This window comes from Loxodonta africana, chromosome 25 (genome assembly GCF_030014295.1).
Source record: "Loxodonta africana isolate mLoxAfr1 chromosome 25, mLoxAfr1.hap2, whole genome shotgun sequence".
NCBI lineage: Eukaryota > Metazoa > Chordata > Mammalia > Proboscidea > Elephantidae > Loxodonta > Loxodonta africana.
The window spans coordinates 56165560-56188003 of record NC_087366.1 but is presented as its reverse complement, the minus strand read 5'-3'; the positions used below and the strand labels follow the sequence as shown (position 1 = coordinate 56188003).

Below are 22444 nucleotides of genomic sequence, written 5' to 3'. Positions count from 1 at the left end.
CATCGTCTCTGCTTTCCCACTTCTCCAACATTTCCCTCTCTGTTTCTCTGCTGGGTTCGAGGATTCACTGCAACGGTCACACAGAATTCACAAGAACTCAGACTATGCTTACAACTCATGGTTACTTGGTTTATTAGGATAATAATGGAGAAGTCACAGGACTCAATTTGGGATGCATTCAAGGTCAATGTCAGGAAAGTCAGGATACAACTCAGAAAGAGGTATATGAACGAGGTCTGGGAAAGCTCCAGAAGAAGAGACTGCATCTCTCGCTTTGGCATTCAGGAAGCGTCAGATAAGCTGCCCAGAGGAACAAGTTTTTCTCAGGGTGACGCCAGCAGCTCTCCTCTCCTCTGGATCAGGGCAGCTCTACCCTCTGGTTCAAGGCATTTTATAAGGCAGCTCATTTACTCCTTGCCAATTACAGGGCGGGCTCCTTAACTAATCCAGGTAAAGGTCAACTACAGGGTGGGGACCCCAGCAAATCCCTTAGGTGGACTGTAAGCTGACCAATACTTGCAAGCCACTTATGTGGAAAGCGAACTGACCAGTCCTTTGGCAGACAGATCATGGCCCAACCAACCATTTTGGGGGAGGTGCAAATCCAGGGCCAGAAAAGCCATATAATAGAAACCCATTGCACTAATGCCACCATAAGAATAAACTAATCCCCCCAAAGAGAATTTATAATTTTCAAATACTTAAAAAAAATAAAACTAGTGAATAACAAAGAGCTAGAATTAAATCATTTTTTATAAAGGAACTTTTGCCATGACTCCGTTTCATCAACATATGTAATGGCATTTTAGTGTATACACAACTGAAATCGGAAAGCTTTAAAAATTACTGTGGAAAACAAGAATAAGACCAGGTAATGACTTGTGATTCTGTGCCCTAAAGAAATCCGGTCTACACGATGGGAATGTTGACTAAGTAACTGACCTGGACTGTCAATTAGGACTAAATCTTTCATTTCTCCAAATAAAAGGAGGAAAAGAAATACAACATACTGACTTTATAAATTCTCCAAATCTGAAAACTGTTCTGGTTGATTAATTAATCAAGATAAATTCCTAGTTCTATTTTCTACTCCTAATAAATTTGCTGATCACCAATGAACAAAGAAAAGGTTTGTTCCATTCAGTTCATTTTAAAATTCCATTCAGTTCATTTTACAGTGTATTAATTTGTGAAACCAAGTCCTTCTACTTGCTAAGTACCCGAGGCTGCCCTTAAGGAACAAGCTCGTTTTTAACAGATTCCGGAACTCGACTTGCGTAGTAGTCGTAATTCCTCAGGGTGGCCAGGACTCCTGCTGAGTTCATATGCTTCACTTCTTTGTTATAACGAAGGGCATTTCCATGGATATCCGTTAACTTGCCTACAGAAAACACATTCATACAACGTTAATGCCTCACTGGATCCTTACGTTTCTAGCTATTTTTAAGTGCCTTTTGCTTCCCTGTCCAAAGGTATCCAATTAATTCTGGGAAAAATAAAGAAGAAAAATAAGTGACCATGAAGATTAAAGTTTTAATTCACTTGAAATTTGAGTAAAAGCAATGTTTTAACTAAATGGAGGATAAATGATTTTTATTTTCCTCTCTGATTCATGTTAATTTCATTTACCATTTTTAATTTATATGTTTTGGAATCAATGCATTTTAGATGTGAACTTAATTGGTAAAGTTAACTAAATACTGGCATCAAATCACGAAATCTGTTTGCTCTCTTCTCCTGAGATGATTACTTTTCCAGCTGGTTATACTCCATCACCACAGACCCATTTTCTAAAGTGTTTTCTTCATTCTGCCATTTAATATTAATGCTTTATTTGGTAAAGTTTAAGTGAAGAATGTTCATAAAATGTAACTGTATTATATTACAGTTTCATTTAGCATCCTAATAGAATGGACCATGATGAAGAAGAATTTAACTTCCTTATCACTCAATATGTTAATAAGGTATTGATAAAATAATATATTAGGAGAAATGATAGACTAAAAATCAAGTGATCTGTTTATTATTATTTTTTATCTAACAGGGAATTTAAAAAGTATTGCTTACTAAAACTACATGTGAACTGCTGTCTATTGGAAATTGAAAAATAATCTTACTACACGTGTATATGTAATATACTCCAGTCAGATTCTTCCCAATTGTAACTGATTTATGCACCAGTACTGAGATATTCACCAGTGTTGGCTTACAGGAGGAGAAGTGAGCTGATGACAACAATGATGACTATTTTACTTTTCAAGGGGAAAAAAAAAGCCTGAAAAACATTAATGCTGTAAGTCAATAAAGGTTAAATAATACTGACTGTATGTAGGTCAAAGTCCAAAACAGAATCTATAACCAAAGAATCAATTTGCTGAAAATCTATTTTCTCACCTGTGAAATAAGGCAGGTGGACTGGATAGTCTCTAAGTTTCTTTCTAGATTTTGTATGCTAAGAGTTGAGGTCCAGTAACATAAGTGACATATTATATCTTGCCATAATATAACAACCGTATGGAAACTGCAATTCCCAAAGTAAAATGGACTACCTCCCACAGCGTGTAAGATGACTTCCGGAGCACAAGTATCCCACTTCTTACATCCAGGACTTGCAAATACGTAAGCAGAGGCTTTGCCTTCAATCAGCTGAATAATCTGTGAAGTATACAAATAACAATTATTCCTCAACTATGAAATGATTGACGTAGAAATAGGAAAAACTGCTCATTTCTATCAAGTATATCTCATCAATATCTCTGTCAGAGTTAACTTAGGCTAAAGCCTTTAGCAGTTTTAAACAACACTTTTTAGGATCATGAGGGAATATACAGAGCAGATACATCATAGTGATCTGAAGGAGATAAGACTTGTCAAATGACCTCCATGGGGGAGATCTGGACAGTCTCCATTTCCCAAGTTTTTATGTAAAATAAAGTTTTCATTTTACGCATGTTATTTTTCTTTCTTACTTGAAAAGGAATATATATTTATTGTAGAAAAATTAAATAATGCTTTTTAAACATATAAAAAAAAACCATCATTACATAAAGGATAGAGAAATACCAGTGATAATTTACAAATTATAGTAAGTCCTAACAGTTGTGCAGGGCTGATTAGTTTAAAAAGTACTCTCAAAAGTCTTTGGATTCTGCTGTGTCTACTACCAAAATAGGACCTTTAAATAGCTATCTTAAAAATTCCTGTAATACTCATATAAAACTGAGTCACTGATAGCACTTGTACGACTCTAAACAGTAATTTGCTATCAAACCTTCATTAATCTGTTGGGTTTTTTTGTTAATATTGTAAATTTTTTTTTTTTTAACTGTCATTGCCTTCAAATACTCATCAGAAGAGAACAGACTGAGAGAACGAGGAACACCTCAGTGAACACAGAAGTAACCAATTACTCATTTCAGTACTATTCTCAAACACCTTTAAACATTTAAACCATACTATAGGCTTCTTTTTCATTTAATAAACACTTGTCAAGTCTTATTATATGCCAAGAACTATGCCAGCGTATTTTTTGAGGGGAGAACTGTAGCCTTCATTGGATTCTCAAAGGGGTGGTCCTTCCAGTAAAATAGTTAAGAACCGCCCAACAAGGCCTTTGCACAGGAGAAAAGGCGGGATGTATGGGACACAGAATTTGTTCCTAAGGAGAATGGTGACCCTTGGGGATAAAAGAGATATAGGGCTTTGTGGTTACAAAAGTTGGGACACTTCTCACTATTTATATTTCCGTGAATACCAGGAATACATTTTCACTTTGAAACATTTAAGATTTTTTCACAATACTGTTGTTTTTAACTTTCCCATTTCTCTCCCTGTTATCAGTATATGCCTTTAGAAAATCTAAAAATAGTTGAACATTGCTTCCTAAGGATAGGTGAGAAGAAATTAATTGCACTAAGTTCAATAAATATTTATTATTTGCTTCCCCCTGCCAGCACACAAGCGTGAAACCGCACATGTATCAGGAACTAGGTGCACTTCAGCATCACTGGAGTCTGAGGTGGGGGATGGCAGCAGATGAGGCTAGGGGCCCTGCTGGAGCCAGGTTACAGGGGCCTTTGCATTCCATGCTAATGGCCTTGGACTTTAAATGCTAAGTGCTGGGAGCTGTCTAAGGATTTAGAGCAGGAGAGTGACATATGGTAAGTTCTGCATTTTTAATTGCCCAAGTGGCACTGTGGAGACTGAGACTGGACAGGGAGACCACTCTGGAGGACTGTAATGGTCTGGGTAAGTGATGATGATGGTAGGTTTCAACTGGGGCACTGGCAGTAGAGATGGACAAGAGGAGACAGACTAGGGAAGTATTAAGAAGATACAAAGGTAGGGCCAGACTGATAAAAACGTGAAGAAGGAAGGAGTCTAGGGTGGCTTTCAGGTGGCTGGCTGGAGCAATTAGGAAAATGGTAGGGTCGTTAACTAGACAGGAAGTAGGGAGAGGAACACATCTTGGGGAATGGGTAGAAAGAGGATGAGCCCAAACTGGACATGGTGACTTGGAGATACCTGAGGGATGCCATCGTGATGATATCCAGGGGACAATCAGATGAGAGGAGCTCAGGGCTAGGGATGTAGATCAAATTGTGTCCCACTTCACAATTTTCTCAGGAGGATGGAAGCCTGAATGAAAGAATGGGGCAAGTAGCTGGGAAGGAGGAGGCAAGCCCATCCTTAGGGTCTGTAGAAGTAATCCAGAAGGGTCCATGGGAAAATTAGGGCTGGCAAGAGGCACGGGCTCTTATCCTAGTTACAAGTACTAACACTGAACTGTCTTATACAAAAAAGACTTGAACCATAAGAAAAAAAAAAATGTTGTGGAGATATGCTTTTAAGGACAAATTATAATCTTTAACCATTTCCCTTAAATTCTTACTTTCCATTTTAAAAAGATCGGTGTGCCATCCAATGATTGGATTTCATTTCAAAACAGACCGTGGCCTCTCTCCTACCTTATTTCCTGCTCCTCCCACTCGCAGCACGTTGTCAGGGTTCATGGCAGTAATACAGTCAGTAACCAGCTTGTTGCTATGGGATCGGGTAGTTGTGACAATGTGTTTCCCAGCAGGTGCTTCTTTCAGCTGAAACCCAAAGGCACCTAAACCTAAAACTCCCCAGATTGTCCTCCCCAGCACAGCATCTGGTCCTGCCTGTGTAAACGGATGAAACAACAAAGCTGGTAAGCATCTGGAGAGAAACATTCACCCTAGAGGGAATAGTTATATTAACACCATGATCATTTTGTAAATATAAACATGACCGTGTTTAACGTGCAAGGACAATATCATAAGAACTTTTCCTGAGAATCAATTGATCGGTCTCATTGTTGTTTTGGTTTCAAGGGTACTGAATGGAACTGTTGGTTTTTCCCTGGAGTTCTCAGGAAAGAACTGTTTCTCTCTGAATCTCCCAACGATCTTGTTGTTATATTTGAAAATAGCTGTTTTAAAGAGGCACGGAAGTCCCCGGGAAATGAAACACCATATGTTGGCTACTAGTTTTTATTATCCCAGGAATAATAAGGGTCATATTACCATGGGAAAAGGTAGTGGTGATAACATATTCTGCTGCCACAGAGACAGAGCAAATGAATAGGCCGATACTGAAGAGTTGCCATGGATAATGGGGTCAGGGTTAAGATTTTACTGACAAATCATGGTAAAATGACAATGGTAATACAATCTTAGCATCTGTATTTTCCTTTGAAGAGCTTAACAAATCTTCAAACACATTATTATAATTGAACACCTTCTATAGGAAAACATAATCTGTATGTAATGAAAAGTAAGATACATAAAATGATTAACACAGGTTTACCAAAAATGCCATTACGCTAACATCCAAACCAAAATCAAACTAGTTGCTTTTGAGTTATGCTGACATACCACCAAAAACCCACTGCTGTCAACTCGATTCTGACTCACAGTGACCCCATAGGACAGAGTAGAACTGCCCCATAGAGTTTTCAAGGAGCAGCTGGTGGATTCGAACTGCCAACCTTTTGGTTAGCAGCTGAGCTCCGAACCACTGCTACGTCTACCATAAAAAAACCCAAACCAAACCCAGTCCCATTGAGTCGATTCCGACTCATAACGACCCTATAGGACAGAGTGGAACTGCCCCGTAGAGTTTCCAAGGAGCGCCTGGCGGATTTGAACTGCCGACCCTTGGGTTAAGCAGCTGTAGCACTTAACCACTGCACCACCAGGGTTTCCGTATGTCTACCATAGTAGACATATATTTTACTGAACTCTTAGCACGTACCAGGCACCATGCTAACTGCTTCACACGTACTACCTCATTTAATCTCAAAACAGCCCGGTGAAATAGTTATTATCAGTCTTATTTTATAGATGACACAATTGAGACTTGGAAACAGTAAGTAACCTGACCAAGGACACTAGGAAGACCATAACCAAACTCAGGCTCATCTATGTTCAAGGCTGGTATTCTTCATCACTGAACTATACTGCCTCAATTTACTTGTCATAAAGCCTTCAAACACATCATCTTGTTTGTCCTATAGCAGTACCCTGGGCGCTGTTATATGCTTATGTTGCAGGTTGGGATCCCCAGGAAGTAGACTCTTAAGACAGGAGGATGATTACTGAGGAGTGCGCTTGGGATCAACACCTGTGGGAAGGAGGGGAAGAAAGCAGGAATGGGTAGATGGGGAGGCTGAGCTGTGATGCAGGCCCAAGAGACCCAGCCGACCACATGGGAACCTTGGAGCTAGAATGGCGCTTCGGACTTGTCCTAAATTGGGCTGAAGTACCAGGTCTTTATGCCCTGGTGACAGTCATTGGTCATGGACTGCCTTGGTAAGGGTGTGACGCTAGGCGAGACCACTCTTTACAGGTGAGGCAATCCCTGAAGAGGCTGACAGCTGAAGGCCTGCGGAGAGCACTCCTTGCAAACAGGACAACAAAGGAACCCCAAGACAAGCACGGGCAGCAGTGACCCTCACTAGGTATTCCATGTTAGTTTGCTGTCTCTGCTCCCTCTTGACTCTGCACCACAGGAGAGGCTTAGAGTCTGAAAAGGACAGATGGGTGCTATGGTGGCTCTAAGTACTCGTTTGGCTTTAGCTTGATTGCTACCAAACCTAATTCCATGCTCCCAAGAAACCTATTTATCAATTCAGCTCCCCAGTTATTCTGATAAAGAGAGGGAAGCACAGAAAAGGGTAGATAGAAGTATTCTGGTCCCTAACCACTCATGTTCCCTCTGAAAATGATTATGCAGGCAAAGAGGACAGGAGCAGGGGATCTGGTGACCCGGTGAGGTGAATGCAATCCCGTGATGCAGCCAGCTGGCCTTCCTCTGGGCTCCTGGTTGCTCAGTGTCTCTCGCTGTCTGTCTTCAAAGGCTCCACGCCAACTCTCTGGGGATAATGAAGGCTGACATTCTCATCTTACTGATGAGTTCATTGAGATTCATAACAGTTAAGAAGCTAGCTCTGATCTAAAGATAGACACAGCCTCTTTGCGTTATGCTGTGATGTTTTCTTTAAGCGCCTACCAGAATCACTACATATCAGCACCAAGAGTAAAGTTTGAATTGTTGCAAGTCTTTTATTGGGCTCCAGAGAGGCAATGTTGAGCAATGGGTAAGAGCTTGAGCCTCGGTTTGAGTCCCAGCTCTGCCATGTACCAGCTGCGTGACCTTGGGCACGTTTCTTGCCTCAGTTTCCTCACCTTTAAAATGGGGATAGTGATTTCCTCATAGCGTTGCTGTAAGCAGTAAATGAGACAGTGCCTGTGAAGCACTAGAGCCTGGCCACACACGTATGCTCTTGATAAATGTTAGCTGTTATGATGATGATTTAAAACCCAACCTTCAGCCTTGACCACCGCCAACAGAGCTATGCAACATTTCTACTTACTGCAACAAATTGTAAGGCACAAGCAAGAGAGAGGAAAAGGTGTATGGGAAGGAATGGTAGCAAAAGGACAGGTATGCAGGGGAGATGCACAACAGGAGAAAGTGAACTGGCGTACAGGCCGGGCAGCGCCTGCCGCCATGGGTGTCCCATGTGGCCTACCTCCTTCCTACCTACAAGCGGAGCCGAGACCCTAGCTATGTTTCTCACCTTGGCTTCATCCCTGTGTTCCCTTAACTTCTGCTTTTCATCGTTCTGTGGAAAATGAATACAAGTTTTCTAACCTCAGAAAGAAGGGATGAAAATTATTAATAACTCTTAAGCTCTTAGATCTTTTTTTGATGAAAGGTGCCATGCATTACAATGTTATTTATTAATTAAATGCCCTTGTTTTAAAGAACAGTATTAACTTACTTTAAAGTTTACACAATAACCACTGGCTCGTGTCTGGATACAACACTATATAAACCTTAAGGTCATATTAAAAGAATTAACGGATACTTAAGAAATTTAGTAAGAGAGACATTCTCAATAACATAAAACTATTTCGGTAAATAATCCTAAGACGCACATAATTATAAATAAAAATGTATAATTATACAAATGGCAGGATAAACCAAATTCATCTTAGAAATAGAGATTAATCCTGCTCTTAAACCAGAAATACAGACGTAACAGTCTCCACTCTGGTTTCTTGGTTTCCCCAAAGTTCTCTCAAGGTCTTGCTAATGGAAATACCTTAAGTATTTACCTCAACTATTTCCTTGAAAATTCATTTAATTTGACTTAATGGTATATTCCTGCTTCGGAATTATACTAGTGTCTTTCTTCCAAGGATCTAATTTCTTTGAAGTTTAACAGAAAGTCAAAGCAGTTAAGAAGAGACAAAATAAGAGAAAATAGTGCAAGAGCATATTTAGTTCTCTTGTGAACGCTGACTACAATTTAGGCACTGTTACCTGGAAAGCAACATGGCTAGCATCTTTTCTTGGTCAAAATGATTAATTCCTTCAATGTGCTGTAAGAACCGCCTGTCAGTCAGGTGTCTTGATGTCCAAGCTAATCAAGAGCTGTATCAGTGCTTCCCAAACGTTTGCAATTGAATCATAAGGGGTACATTAAAATACATGTAAACACATACACACGCATACACATTCCTGGGACCACCTCCCCCAGAGGTTCTCTTTCATTAGATCTGGAGTATGACCTGGGAATCTGTATTTCAAAAAGCTCCCAGATGATTGTACATGCAATCAGGCTAGAAACCGCTAGATTCGGTATCAGGAGTCCTAAAACTCTATAATCACTTATCTATTGAAATATTTTTGTATCACTTATAGTATTACCTGATAGTTGTAATATGGCTGGTTAATAACTCCGGCTATGGCTTTTCCTTCATAAGCAATTCCAATAAGAACTGTTACGTTGTCAAGAAGACCTATAAAGAAGAAACGAATATTGACTGAAATCACTTTCTCATGCTGACTCATCACCAGTACGTCAATCACTGCAAATTATTTTTACAGTAAAGTTAAGGAATTTGCAAGAACTCACTGATGGTCAATCATTCTTATGGCAAAAATGCACACATTATAATAGTGCTGGTCACTAAATTGAATTGATAGCCACGCTCTCATTAGAACAATTTGGAAGACAAGTCAGTCAGCCGTAACTCCATAGTCATTATCACTAGATCCCTAGGTGCTCCCTCTGCCACCTTCTAACTCACTCCTACCTGCTGGCTCACTCTCTAGACTTGCATTTCAAGCCTTTAAAGCAAGGTCTCTCAGAGCAAGGCCCACGGGCTACCAAGCCGCAGCCATTGTAATTTTCACAAGTGCGGATTCTCGAGCTCCTTCCCTAAGTTCATGAACCAAGGTCTGTGTGTGGGGTCAAGGCCTGCATTTTAAACAAGATGTCTATGGGCTCTTATGCACATTAACGCTGTCTAAAAACCAAACCAAACCCACTGCTCTAGAGTCGATTCCGACTCATAGCAAGCAGATAGGACGCAGTAGAACTGCCCCATAGGGTTTCCATGGAGCAGCTAGTGGATTCAAGCTTCCAATCTCTTAACCACTGCACCACCAGGGCTCCAGGGCTGTCTAGAGCTTCCCTATTTCCCAAAGGATTTCAAAGACTTTTTTGGTATGCATTTTTTTATACACAATATGTAGTTGACTAACTTAAGATGGCACGTTATATTCAGGCACAGAGAAAGAAAGTGTTTCTTTTTTTTGTAGTAATTATGAGACATATTCTTTTCTTAAGCTATGAAACTGAGAAATAATATAAGAAAATTGGTGTGGCCTTCATTTCTAGAATAAAACTTTAAGCTTATGTTATGCTTCTAAAACCTAAAACTTTGGCTCTGAGCTTGGTCCTTCTTACTGTTATGTTGTCAACTTTATTTCAATTTGCTGCTTTCTTGTTTTTCTCATCTTAGATAACTTCAGAAAAAAGCAATGTCACCCTGCATCAACAAAGCCCATCTTTAAAGGTGAGCCTGTGACCTGAGAAGTGGCTCACAGGTGAGGGAAGAGGTGGTCTAGCGAGTATGTAGGACGGACACGGGATGCGGGTAGTGACAGAGCAAGGGTGGTACAGCTGTGGTCTCCATCGTTTTCCACCCCAGTAAGCTGGGAGTTCAATACAGTCCTTTGGTTTAATATGTTAGTGATTCTCATTTGAGGGATATTAGTGATGTGGGCGTAACTGAAGGAGATGAATTTCCTCCCTCTCTGACTTGACAACCACTGATGTATAAAAACAGCTAGCTAGGATAAGCACAAATAGAGCTTTAGGAAAGAGACGTAAAATATGGTACTGGCTTTCCATGCAATCCATGAAACACCCAATGTTCACACATGAACAGCACACCCTACTGCTGTCAGATACAAACGCGAGGCAGACCTTCAGTGTACTCCTTGGTGCCGTCCAGAGGATCAACCCAGACCACAAGCTAAAGAACAAAGAGCAAATAACCAAATGAGAAAATGGAAATCTAAAAACAGAGTTTAGTAAATAAAATTACCCCCCCCTTTTTTTTCCATTTTTGAAATTATACGATGGATGAAGTCGACATCACCAGTTTTGTGATGGTTAAAAAAAAAGCCCTTATTGTTTTGTGATCGTTGACAAGGTCCATTGAAATTAGGGGAAGGTCTGATTTATGAATTTTAAATATGAGATGCTTAACTGATAGAAGTTTATTGTCACCTGAGCTCTGGGCACACACTGACTCTGGATGGTGGTGCCGGAACACTGCCAGGGAGGCTCCAAGATGTTCTGAACAATGTGTGGATGTCAGTTTTTTTATATACAAGTGATGATTCTGTTTTGTTGTTGTTTTAATAGTAACAGTCTGATTTTCTCACGGATATATAGCTCATACAGGCCAAAGGAAAATGAACGGTCCTAAAATTGGCAGTAGATTAAAAAAGAAATCCCTACTGCTTAGGATTTTTAACTTGACTGAGGACTTGTGGCCATTAACCACACTAATCATAATGCTTGATGTGAAGAAGGTGTCTTTCTAATGGAAGACACGGTATGTTATTTTCTTCATATTCTCCATACCACATAACATACTGCCTTACTCATAGTAAGTGCTCAGTGAATGTGTGTTAGATGAATTAAAATTAGGGAAGTATGGTGGTTATCTGGAATCCTATATTTAACTTAAGCAACTGTAAAAAATAAATGGGATGATTTTATAACTTCATCTCTTTCCAGCTCCAGTCACCAATCAAATGCATTATTGCCAAATCTAATAAATAAGAAATTAGATTCTCTTCCTGAAAGCATTTTTAGTAGAGGTTTCAGAGTCGAGAGAAAAAGAAAAGGATGAGAAATTGAACTCTAAACCAATAGACCAGACATTCCATACGGTTGCCTGATACTTCTATGCTGGTGCTGAAAGATTTCAAGTTCCTGGATTGTCCCTATTTTTTTTTTTAATAATATTGTGTTTTCGGTGAGAGTTTATATAGCAAATTTGGTTCCCATTTAACCATTTCTACACAAATTATCCAGTGATACTGGTTAATTTTTTTCACAATGTGTCAACATTCTTACTAATTCCATTCTGGTTGCCACATGAGTTTGTTTTTGTTTTCCCTTCTAAATTTTATTTATTTTGTTATTGCTGAGACTATACAGCAAAACACAAACCAGTTCAACAGTTTCTACATGTACCATTTAGTGACAGCAATTACAACCTTTGAGCTTTGCAACCATTCTCCCCCTCCTGTTCTGAGTTGTTCCTCCTTCATTAACATAAACTCACTGCCCCCTCGGGTATCTATCTAATCTTTTGAGTTGCTGTTGTCAATTTGATCCTATGTAGTCAATTTGATCCTATGTAGATAGTTCTTGAAACAGCACAATGCTCAAGGCAGACCTTTTTTTACTAGTTAAACTAAACTACTGTTTGGTCTTAAGATGACTTCAGGGGATATTTTTGGTTTAAGGTTTAAAGGTTATTTTAGGGCAACAGTGCTAGGGGTTCATCCAGCCTCCAAGGCTCCAGAAAGTATAGAGTACACGAGAATTTGTGCTTCTGTTTTATTTTCTCCCCTTTTGGATTCGGATTTTTGATCAAAATGTTCAGTACTTGTAGCCAGGTGCCACCTAGTTCTTCTGGTCTCATGGCAAAGGAGGCAGTTGTTCATGGAGGCAATTAGCCACACATTCCATATCCTCCTATTCCTGACTCTCCTTCTTCCTCTGTTGCTCCACGTGAATAGATGGCTTGTCCCTATCTTATAACTACTAACTTTCCATCATCATAGGCAAATATCACCTCCTTTACAAAGGCATAAAACAAAGTTAAAAGAGAGTTAAGCACAAATATGGACCGTACATCTTCCTCTTTAATAGCACTGTATTGTGATGGGCAGGGTTGCTTCAGTATCTCCTCCCACTGACCATCTTCAATGAGCTCTTGGTCCACATCTTCAGAAGGCAGATCCTAAAGCAGAGATAATACTAGTGATGACACTGAAGCTAAACACGAGTATACACACAGTTCATCTCGGTAACAGAAGCAATGCAGCATCACAGTTTTCACTAGTCCTTTTCCATTTATCATTTATTTTTAGAGCTTCCAAAGTAAACCTAAAAAAATTGTCAAAAAGAACCATGTATGATTCATCAGAGTTAACTACAGACTGTCCCAACTTCATTATCCTGAACAGTAGCTGTGACATCAGATAATTCCACCCTCTCACATACATGAAATGTTGATTCCTTTAGTCTCAAAGTGTTATAGTCTTTGGATAAGCATGCAAGTATGCCTCAGGGAAACAAACCACCACTAAACTCAATTTATCCCCAAGTTCTAAAACTCTGCTCATCTTACAGTTTTAATGCTGAATATTATATGCGTAGAAATCGACTCGACGGCACTGGGTTTTATTCTAATAATAGCCACATCTTTTATGGCTAAGAATTGAGACATATGGCCTAGAAATGGACTAAAATACTTAAATCAGATATTTCCTGTAAATCCAAAGAATAAGAGAGTTAATTTTCCACGTTAAAATGTCAGCTGTTATGCTTGAACTCGGAAGTCATTCAAGTGTCATTATAAATCCATAAGGTAAACAAGAATTTAAACATATCACAGCCCTGACACTCTTACCTCTTCCCCTATGATTGTTAGCTTGGGGAATTTCCGTGCCAGTGAAGAGCAGATGCTCATTTGTGCCAATCGGTCAGCTTTGGTCTGCAGGTCTGTTGCACAGGTCTGCAACAAAGAATGAAAATTTTAGCAGAACGAATGTAAAATAAGGAGCCCTGGTGGCGTAGTGGTTAAGTGCTACGGCTGCTAACCGAAAGGTTGGCAGTTCGAACCCACCAGGTGCTCCTTGGAAAGTCTACAGGGCAGTTCTACCCTGTCCTATAGGGTCGCTATGAGTAGGAATCAACGCGACAGCAGTGGGTTTCCTGTAAAGATTACAGCCTACAAAACCCTATGGGGCAGTTCTACTCTGTCCTATAGGGTCACTATGAGTCAGAAGTGACTCCATGGCACAGAACAACAATGTAAAACGGGCTGTTGTCAACCTGATTCTTAATGTATGAGCGTCTTTATCACTTAAATGACGCTGCTAGTTTTTAGATTCACGGAACTTAACACCAAATGAGTCAACTAGTTTCTCAGCTTTGTTTTTTTCAAAGGATTAACAGTGCTTATAGCTTGGAAAGGAGCTTTTAAATTATTTAGAACATTTTCTCTCCAAGTTCAGATATTCCTTTTACAAGATCTCTAAATATTAACCTTTTGCTTAAACAGGCTAAGCGATAGGAAAGTCATAACTTTTCAAGGCAGCCAAAGTTAAATACTGTACCTTTAGGTATCCAAAGGGTAATCCTATACAGATTCTTGTGTAGCTACCGTAATGTCTACTCATTAATCTGAATTCTAATAACTCAAGGGGTTCTCAGGACAATTCATCAGTGCATAGAAATCGCTTCTATTTTTTAAATCTAAAAAATATGAGAATGAACTGCAGTAACACTTAATATATAGCACACCTATGGTGCTCTCATTCAGTGTCGGACAGTTGTACTCGATCTTTTCTTCCTTAGGATGTGTATTCCCGCTCTTTCTACCAACATGGTATCAGACTTCCTCATTCTGGATACCTTGTGTAACAAATCTGATTCAGCTCCCATCCCTTTTAAAAAAGTACTAGAAGTGCCCGACCAGTACAGAAGGCAGTGGGAGAATTACTTTTTTTTCTACTTGGACATGTATTTCTATTATTCCTTAGTTATAAGATACAAAATTATGTATCTAATATAATCACAACAGAAAATCAATCCAAACAAAATAAGTGAAACTAAGAAAAAGATCTGGAAGGACGTGATTGAAATTGCTGGCAGTGATGGCAGGATGGATGACTTTTGTTTACTTCTTGCTATTTTTCTCCATTTCCCATTTTTTATAATAGAAAAAATTTATAGAAAACTCAGTAAGACTAGGAGTCTTCTGAAAGTAGTTGTATTACATTGTCGGTTTACTACTGAGCATGTAGGAAGTCTTGAGTTATTGGAACTAAGGGTCTTGCAGTTTCTATAACGAAGCCATCGGGAGCTCTACAACAGCCATCTTTAACTGTTAGTCTGCCTATTACATCTTTTAGCCAAACTTACGGAACATAAATAAAGTTGGTATGAAATGAGATGAGGCTCAGTACCTTCTCCACAATGCCTAGGTCTCCTTCGGCAATAACACGTCTGACAATCATTCCTGCCTTTTGAGCAATAGAATATGCTGAAGCTACCAACCGCATCAACACAGTGTGACTGGAAGCCATGATAAGCCCTAAGAGGAAGTTGAGAGAAGTGTTTCATTATCTTCAAAGCCAACTACTGGTTATAGTTACTTGAATTCAATTCAACACATTTATTGAATGCTTTCTTGGGACTTCCCCAATTAACTGAGTAAATTCATTATAAATATTTACCAAAGGGGGCTTGGGAAAAACTCCAATTTTCATCTATAGCTCTGTCAATAAAATCCTATAGTATGCTTTCTCTTTGCAGATGGGACATTTTGAGGCATGGCAAAACCCACCCAGGCTGCTAAGCATTTGAAAAAAAATGTTTTTGTGTGTGATATGTGATGTGCAAAGGCTATGGAAGGTGCTTCAGGGGCTAAAAATATAAGATATAACATCTTCTCTAGAGGAACTACTATTCCTGTGGATTGGGACTAAAACAATGTGACCAAATGTTTATAACACAAAACTGGTGCCAAGAGTGCTATGAATAGCATAAGGACATGTATGTATGTGTAGGTGCAGGGGGGTGGGGTAATTAAAGAGAAGACGGATTATATACGGTTTTGACTGTTTCTGTAATATCAATAGTCCTTTAGAGACTGAATAGAATTTAATCAGCTAATTATATCTCCCATCCTCTTCAATAGCCAAATAACGAGAAAAAGCAACACAGTAACTGTAGTGAAGACCAATCACCTGGGAGAGTAATGAGTGTCAGAGAAGTCACTGGCTCCAATGAAGTAAATGAAACAGTCTTTAGGATCAAGTACATGTCTCTTTGAAAATGCAAATTCAAATCCTGCAATTTCAGCGACTGTTCTGAATGCTGGGATTACCACCCAGATTCCCCTTGAGGACTGAGGGCTTGTTCCTCCAGCTGCTGGGAGTGCTGCCCACTGATAGCCCTTAGCTGTCACCCTTTTTTGGGAACTTATCTGCTGAAAAGAGTCAACAGGGTGAGTTTAAAGGCCACTCCTCACCCAACTGGGCTGTGGCCCCAACTCTGAAGGGCCATCCTGGCCTCTAAGCGCTCAGCATGGTCAGCAAAGAACTTAGTTAAGACTGCATCCCAACCCACCTGCTCTCTCTGCCCATTCCTGCTTCCTTCCCTTCCCTCCCCCAAGTGATGATCTCATAAACAGTCCCTGATAAACCTCTTGCTATGACAAAAAACTCTCCCACCTCTAAATCAAATCAATATTTCAATGCAATAAAGGAACACAATACAGTTGTAAAGACATCAGAAACCTCGATGCAGCAGTAGGCCCCATTGCAGCATTTGTTCCTGACTGAGTATTTGATTTGATGTGCCTCCTTACATCCTTTTTCCATCACCCACAATCTATTCAGAGGAATTATGAACACAATTGAGACATAAAGAGGTAAAGTGTTTGAACCCCTTCAGAAGGAAGACAGAGGGGAAACTGATGTAAGGTAATGAATATCATACTGGAATTAAGATGAAAATAAAACACATTTCTATTTATTTGAATTGTTTCTCTTATTACACTTATAATCAGGCTAGATTCATTTTCTTGGCAAACCAAGTGTTAAATGTGGAATAAACTCGTTACGATTATTACTAATTCAGCAACACCTCAAATAGAAATCAGGAGAAATAATTTAGCAAATGCTTTGGTGGCCTTATATCCATATATACAGTCATATGTCTGATTTATTCTGCACTGGAAAAGTTGTCTTCAGGCAACTAACTTGTACTACCCAGATGTCTTCACCACGGAGGATATTTTAACATGCGTTGGTATGTATGTTCATCCAGTCCCTGTGTTATAAAACTCCATTTGTGAAAGGCAGATCATTTTCCCTCCCTGTATGGTGCTATTACAACTTTTCACACGTTATCATTTACCTTTAAGCCTGTTAAACAATCGTCTGAGCCTTGTCAACTTCAGATGTGAACTAAACCACTTTCCCTTATGTTTGCCAAGTCCACAGTTATTTTCTTCCAAAGAAATAACTTGCTGGTTTTTTTCTTTTTCCTATCTTTGTCACAAAATGTATACTACATTTATGAACCACCATTTAAAAGCTAACACAGACTTCACAAGAAATAAGAATGGAAGAAAATGAAGTTAGATATAAAACTGATGATTTATAAACAGATTGCACAAATCACTTTTAGTTGGCAAATAAAAAAATGTTTCTATCATTTTCTCTGAAGTTACTTCTCTGGTTCAAAATGAATTAGTAATGAAATAAACGCATTTTTAGTTCTGGGTATACAGAGAAGTGGCTAATCATATCATCAAAACACAGAATCTGTAGAAGAGGTTCCTATCAGCCTGCTTTTTAATTGTGCCCTGTCCTGGACCCCAAATGAGAATTACCTTTTGTTGTAGTGGATACAGAGCCAGCTGCAGGCAAAGCGTTAACTTCCTCACAGCAGTTCAAATTATACCCACTGTACTTCCTCCTCTACAGGTGTTACACCGTCTGGGTCCTAAAACACTACCTTTCGTGAACATGTCTTCCTGAAAACTGACTCAGAAGGAGCATAGTGGTTATGAGCACGGGCACTGGAGCCAGCTGCCTGTGTTCAAATCCCGGCTCTGGCACACGCTAGCTGGGAGATCTCGGGAACGCCACTTAAACTCTCCTGCCTCAGTTTGTAAAAGGGAGCTAACAATAGTACCTACAGCATCGGACTGTTGTGATTATTAAAAGAGCTAACACTTATAAAGCACTTACAACAATACCTGACACAAAGTAAGCACTAAATATTACTGCTTCACCATTATCAGGATGATGATTGTCCTTATAACTGGCTGTCCTGCATGGTCATTAGGGCGGGGTTAAGGGCAAAAAAAAATCTTTACAGCTTCTGCAGCAGGACTTTGACTCTGGTGATATGATAACTAATATGACTGTTAATCCCAGCACAGATTCTTTTTCATAAGATTCTGGCCTTGAGGTTTACAGTAGATATGAACAAAGGTTAGAGAACACTTAGAGCAATCAACCTGACATCTCAGCCATTTCAGAAATATTTACAACTACCAATAGGGCTAGTTCAGAAAGGCAAAGAACAGCAGGACCCAAGTTCCAGTTTCTTTTCATAGACTGGGATAGGTATTCTGAATTTAATAAGAAGGTGGTGAGCATATAAGGAGGAGTGTATAAAAACCAATGGTGGGCTCTCAATCAAAATATTAATATCATTTATCTTTGGAAACTGACCAAATGATACTAAAGTTCGAGGTCATCTGGAAAAATTAAAATGTAAGCACAACAGAGAAAATTCTGAAAAAGAGCAATGAACAGATACCCCTCTTGACAGTTATGAAAATATGATATAAAACTATAGTAATTAAACAGTTTAGCAATGGGGCAGAAATAGGGACAAATTAATGGAATCAAATACATTCCAGAAACAGATCCAAACAAACTGTGTTGCTGTTGCTGTGTTGCCTTGAGTTGTTTCGGACTCAGAGTAACCCTATAGGACAGAGTAGAACTGCCCACAGGGTTTCCCAGGCTGGAATCTTTATGGGGGTAGATTGCCAGGTCTTTCCTCCCATCAAGGGGCTGACGGGTTCGACCTTTTGGTTAACAGTCAAGCGCTGAACTGTTGTACCACCAGGACTCTATTTAAACCATGGGAAAAAGCCAATTGTACATAAATGGTGCTGGGACAATCACTAACCATTAAAAACATGTTGGATTCCTTTTGCATACTTTATATCAGTATATATTCCAGATGAGTGCGTGATTATAAAAAATTTCTGCACAGCCGAAATACTATCAATAAAGTAAAAACATAACTAACAAAATGAGAAAAAGATTTTTTATCACATTTGAGACAAAGGAGCTAATTTCTGTTCTGTGAAGAGCTCTTAAATATGAATATGTAAAAGATGAACAGTCCAATACAAAAATGAGCAAAGGATATGAACAGAGAAGTTCTAGAAAAACAAAAGCAATGGCCAGTAGATTTATGAAATGCTCAACTTCACTAATGCTGAAAGAAATGCACCTTAAAAAAACAAATGTTCATTTCTAAGACTAGCACAGATACAAAAAGATTTTCCTGTTGTTTTTTGATTGTGAAAGAACATGTCCCTACACACTGTTAGTAGAATGTAAAATGGTGAAACCTCTTAGGAAGGTAATATGAAAACTTTATTAAAAGCAAAACACATATCTTTTGAACCAGCAATTATATTTCCAGAAAATCCTAAATAAATCCACAGGCCTACGAATATGTATTTATGAGAATGCTTGCTGCAAGAATAGCAGAAAACTCAAAACAAGCTTAATGTCCGCCAGTAGGGGACTGATTAAGTAATGGAAGGTACATTCACAAATGGAGTACTATGCAGCTATGAAAAAGGATATAGATTTATATATGCTGATATAGAAAGATCTCCAAGGTAAACCAAGTAAAAAAAGAAACCTTAGGTGTTTACATTTGTGGGGAACAAAAGGATATACATACAGATATTTGCATGTGGATAGAAAGTATCAGGAAGAACATACAAGCAATTATTAACACTGACAACTTCTGTGTAGTAGGATGATGGAAGAAGGAAAATACATAATTTTAAATTTATTATCATATTTCCCTTTGCATTGTTCGAATAGTTTACCATATGAATCTACTAATTTTATGATTAAAATGAGCAGTTTAAAATAGAGGATGTGAATAACACACAAACCAATGACGAGGAACAGAATCTTGGCCTGAGGGAAGGATAATCTCTCTTCCTTACAGCGCTGTTTCTGTGTTCTTGATAAGAGGCACACAGCAAAGAACTTACAAAATCTGAGCAAAACTCTTATCATCCTGGCTAAATTACCTAATAAAACGACAAGATTTGGTATAACTGAAAATGTGCATCAGAGATGTTGTCTTTCAAATTGTGCTCTAGGGGTTCCCTAAGGTTTTTCTTAAAAGTGTGGAAACCGTTCTACTTTCCTGGGGCATATCTCCACACAGAAACGAAGACAGAGTTATCGTAACTAGTACCCAGATGGCAAAGACTTGAACGGATGGTAATCAAATTTTGGAGACCACGAGTTGTTTTTCCTTTAATATTAGTTTAATTCCATCAATTTGCCAAAGGCACTCGACCTTGCCCCTGCTAAATATGATCACACTCATTACAACAAATAGTTCCTTTCCTATTTCTTGTAATGATTTTTATCAACGATACTATAATTTAAACCGGTAAGAGCGTACCTTAAAATTAATCATTCTGTTAGTGTGCCACACACATCTATTTAAAAAGAAAAAAGTAAGAAAAGCATTCACTACTTCAATGAAATATAATTTCTGGCGTTTGACAGTCTCTACATCTGGGTACACTATGGCACACAACAACAAATCAACATAATGCCTAGGTTTGCTTTGTTATTCCTACAATAAATTAGCCATAAAAAGACCCTGAAGTACCAAAATGAGAGCAGAGATACACAACTAAAATCCTGATAGTCAGCATTTGGAGTGCCCCGAAATTGGGATATCCGGAGAGGCAATCTGATTCACTTAAACTTTTTCAAATATATATATATTCCTTGAATCTCCTCATATCTGTGAAAGGGGTGGGGTTAGGAGACCAATAAACTACCCAGATTTGCCCAAGGCGCTGGCCCTGAATGGCAGGGGGAAAAACTTACTTACGGTGACAAACCTGGATCAAAGAGAGACGAAGGAGGCTTCAGGTAACAACAGAAAAGGCGTTATCAAGCGGCGAGTCCCTCGTCGCGTCCCGCACCGCGCTGCCTCGGTATCTGCCGGTCATTCCGGGATGGAGGCAAACCTACCGCAGCTACTGAGCATGCGGACAAGTCGGCGCAAGCGCAGAACTGCTACCTCGCCCCCGCCCCTTCAGGCTCCCGACCCGCCGGAAACCCCACTCCTTCGTGCTTTCTCCAGGTTCTACCCGAGGCTCCTGTTGCTTTTTTGTCCAAGTCACTAAGTGTCTCTGTTTTTATAAGATCACTCCGGTTGTAGGTGTATGTATTCCAGCCCACTTTACACAGCTCGCTCTTTTAGATGTTCATTGGATTAGTGATATCGCCAGGCGGCGACTCCTTAACCTCTGACCGCTAGGCGTCCGTGGATGGCCTTCAGGAGGTGCAAGGTGCCTCTGCTCCCCCTAACCCCGTAGTAAACAGAACAAGCTTATGCAGAATTGTGTAAATGGTGCTCCCCTTTGAATTTTTATTGCACTGCTGAAGGTTAAGAAAAAAATCGTTTGTTTAGGAATTAAACACATGTGTAAGGACCATTCTTTTTGTGTCTGGTCGTGTTTGTGTCTGTGTGCGCAGACAGCAGACAGTTAATGAGAAGGGCACAAGGAAAAGGCAACAATTTAATTTTTCAGTAGTAAGAATTTTTTTTTTTAAGAAGTAAGGCACCGTGATTAGAAAATAAGCCCCGCCCCCGGAGGCGGTTGGCAGCACGCCGGGCGGCTCCGCCCCAGCCGCCACCGGAAGCTCGGGCTCCGCCCCTTCCGCCCTGCGCGCGCGTGCGCACTGCGGCACGGCGCGCGGAGGCTCTCTGGGGTCCCAGCTCCTCGAGCTGCCAGAGCCGCGGGCTCGGTGCTGGCTGGGAGACCGGGAGCCCTGCCATGCGTTGGGGGCTGCGCCCTCTCGGGCCGGGGGCGGCGGCCCTGGCCGCGGCCCGGACTCTCTGGGGCCCGTCCTGCCCTCCCCGTCGCCTGGGATGGCGAGGAACGACGGGGAGGCTTCTGGTGCGCTCAGTCACCGGAGCCAGTAATCGGCTGCCAAACCCAAACAGCGGCAAATACCGGGACACGGTGTTGCTGCCGCAGACCAGCTTCCCCATGAAGCTTCTGGGCCGCCAGCAGCCCGACACGGAGCTGGAGATCCAGCAGGTTCGGGCCCCACTTGGCGCGCTGGGGGCGGTGGCAGGGAGCGGGGCCTTGGAGGGGAGGCCCCACTCGGGTTCGCCCCGGGAGCCACGTCCGTGCGACCCAAACCCGGGAGGGTGGGCGGCGCGGTGGGACCGGCACAGGCTTCAGGTCCCTTGAGTCGGTGTTTTGACCAGACCTGTAGAGCTCCTGAGCTTCCCACAGGTTCATTTTGCTGAAAACACAAGTGAGGAAATTTCCAGTTGAGTCCTCAGTGGTCGCAGGTTCGGGAGCGGGATGTTAAGGGGAAATGAGCAGTGCTCAGAATCAGCTTGTACCGAATGTATGTCCCATTTCTAGCCTAGGCAAAAAAAGTCCAATTTAGAGACTTTTCCAGTAGCTTATAAAACTTGGGTTAA

The 22444-nt window shown here is 40.4% G+C and overlaps 2 protein-coding genes across 5 annotated transcripts in view; one reads left to right on the top strand and one right to left on the bottom strand.

Annotated features, from left to right (window-relative positions):
• Positions 1-115: 115 nt before the first annotated feature.
• Positions 116-20979, bottom strand: BPNT1 (3'(2'), 5'-bisphosphate nucleotidase 1). Of its 4 annotated transcripts, none has more exons than XM_010599419.3 (10): positions 20827-20979; positions 15103-15230; positions 13542-13646; positions 12762-12869; positions 10811-10859; positions 9244-9335; positions 8108-8152; positions 4968-5165; positions 2550-2655; positions 116-1381 (listed from the first exon to the last, which is right to left on the bottom strand). In XM_010599419.3, the coding sequence occupies exons 2-10, from the start codon at positions 15220-15222 to the stop codon at positions 1233-1235; spliced, it is 972 nt and encodes a 323-aa protein (XP_010597721.2). In that variant the 5' UTR covers positions 15223-15230; positions 20827-20979; the 3' UTR covers positions 116-1232. The 4 variants fall into 4 exon arrangements, with proteins under 4 accessions (XP_010597721.2, XP_010597720.2, XP_010597722.2 ...); XM_010599418.3 differs by having other exon boundaries at positions 20831-20978; XM_010599420.3 differs by having other exon boundaries at positions 20841-20978.
• A 760-nt stretch (positions 20980-21739) lies between these two features.
• Positions 21740-22444, top strand: part of IARS2 (isoleucyl-tRNA synthetase 2, mitochondrial) — a 59644-nt gene continuing 58939 nt past the window's right edge. Inside the window, exon 1 of the mRNA XM_003419881.3 lies at positions 21740-22049. Within this exon, the coding sequence (XP_003419929.1) occupies positions 21783-22049 (267 nt within the window). The 5' untranslated portion in view covers positions 21740-21782. The remainder of the gene's footprint in view (positions 22050-22444) is intronic.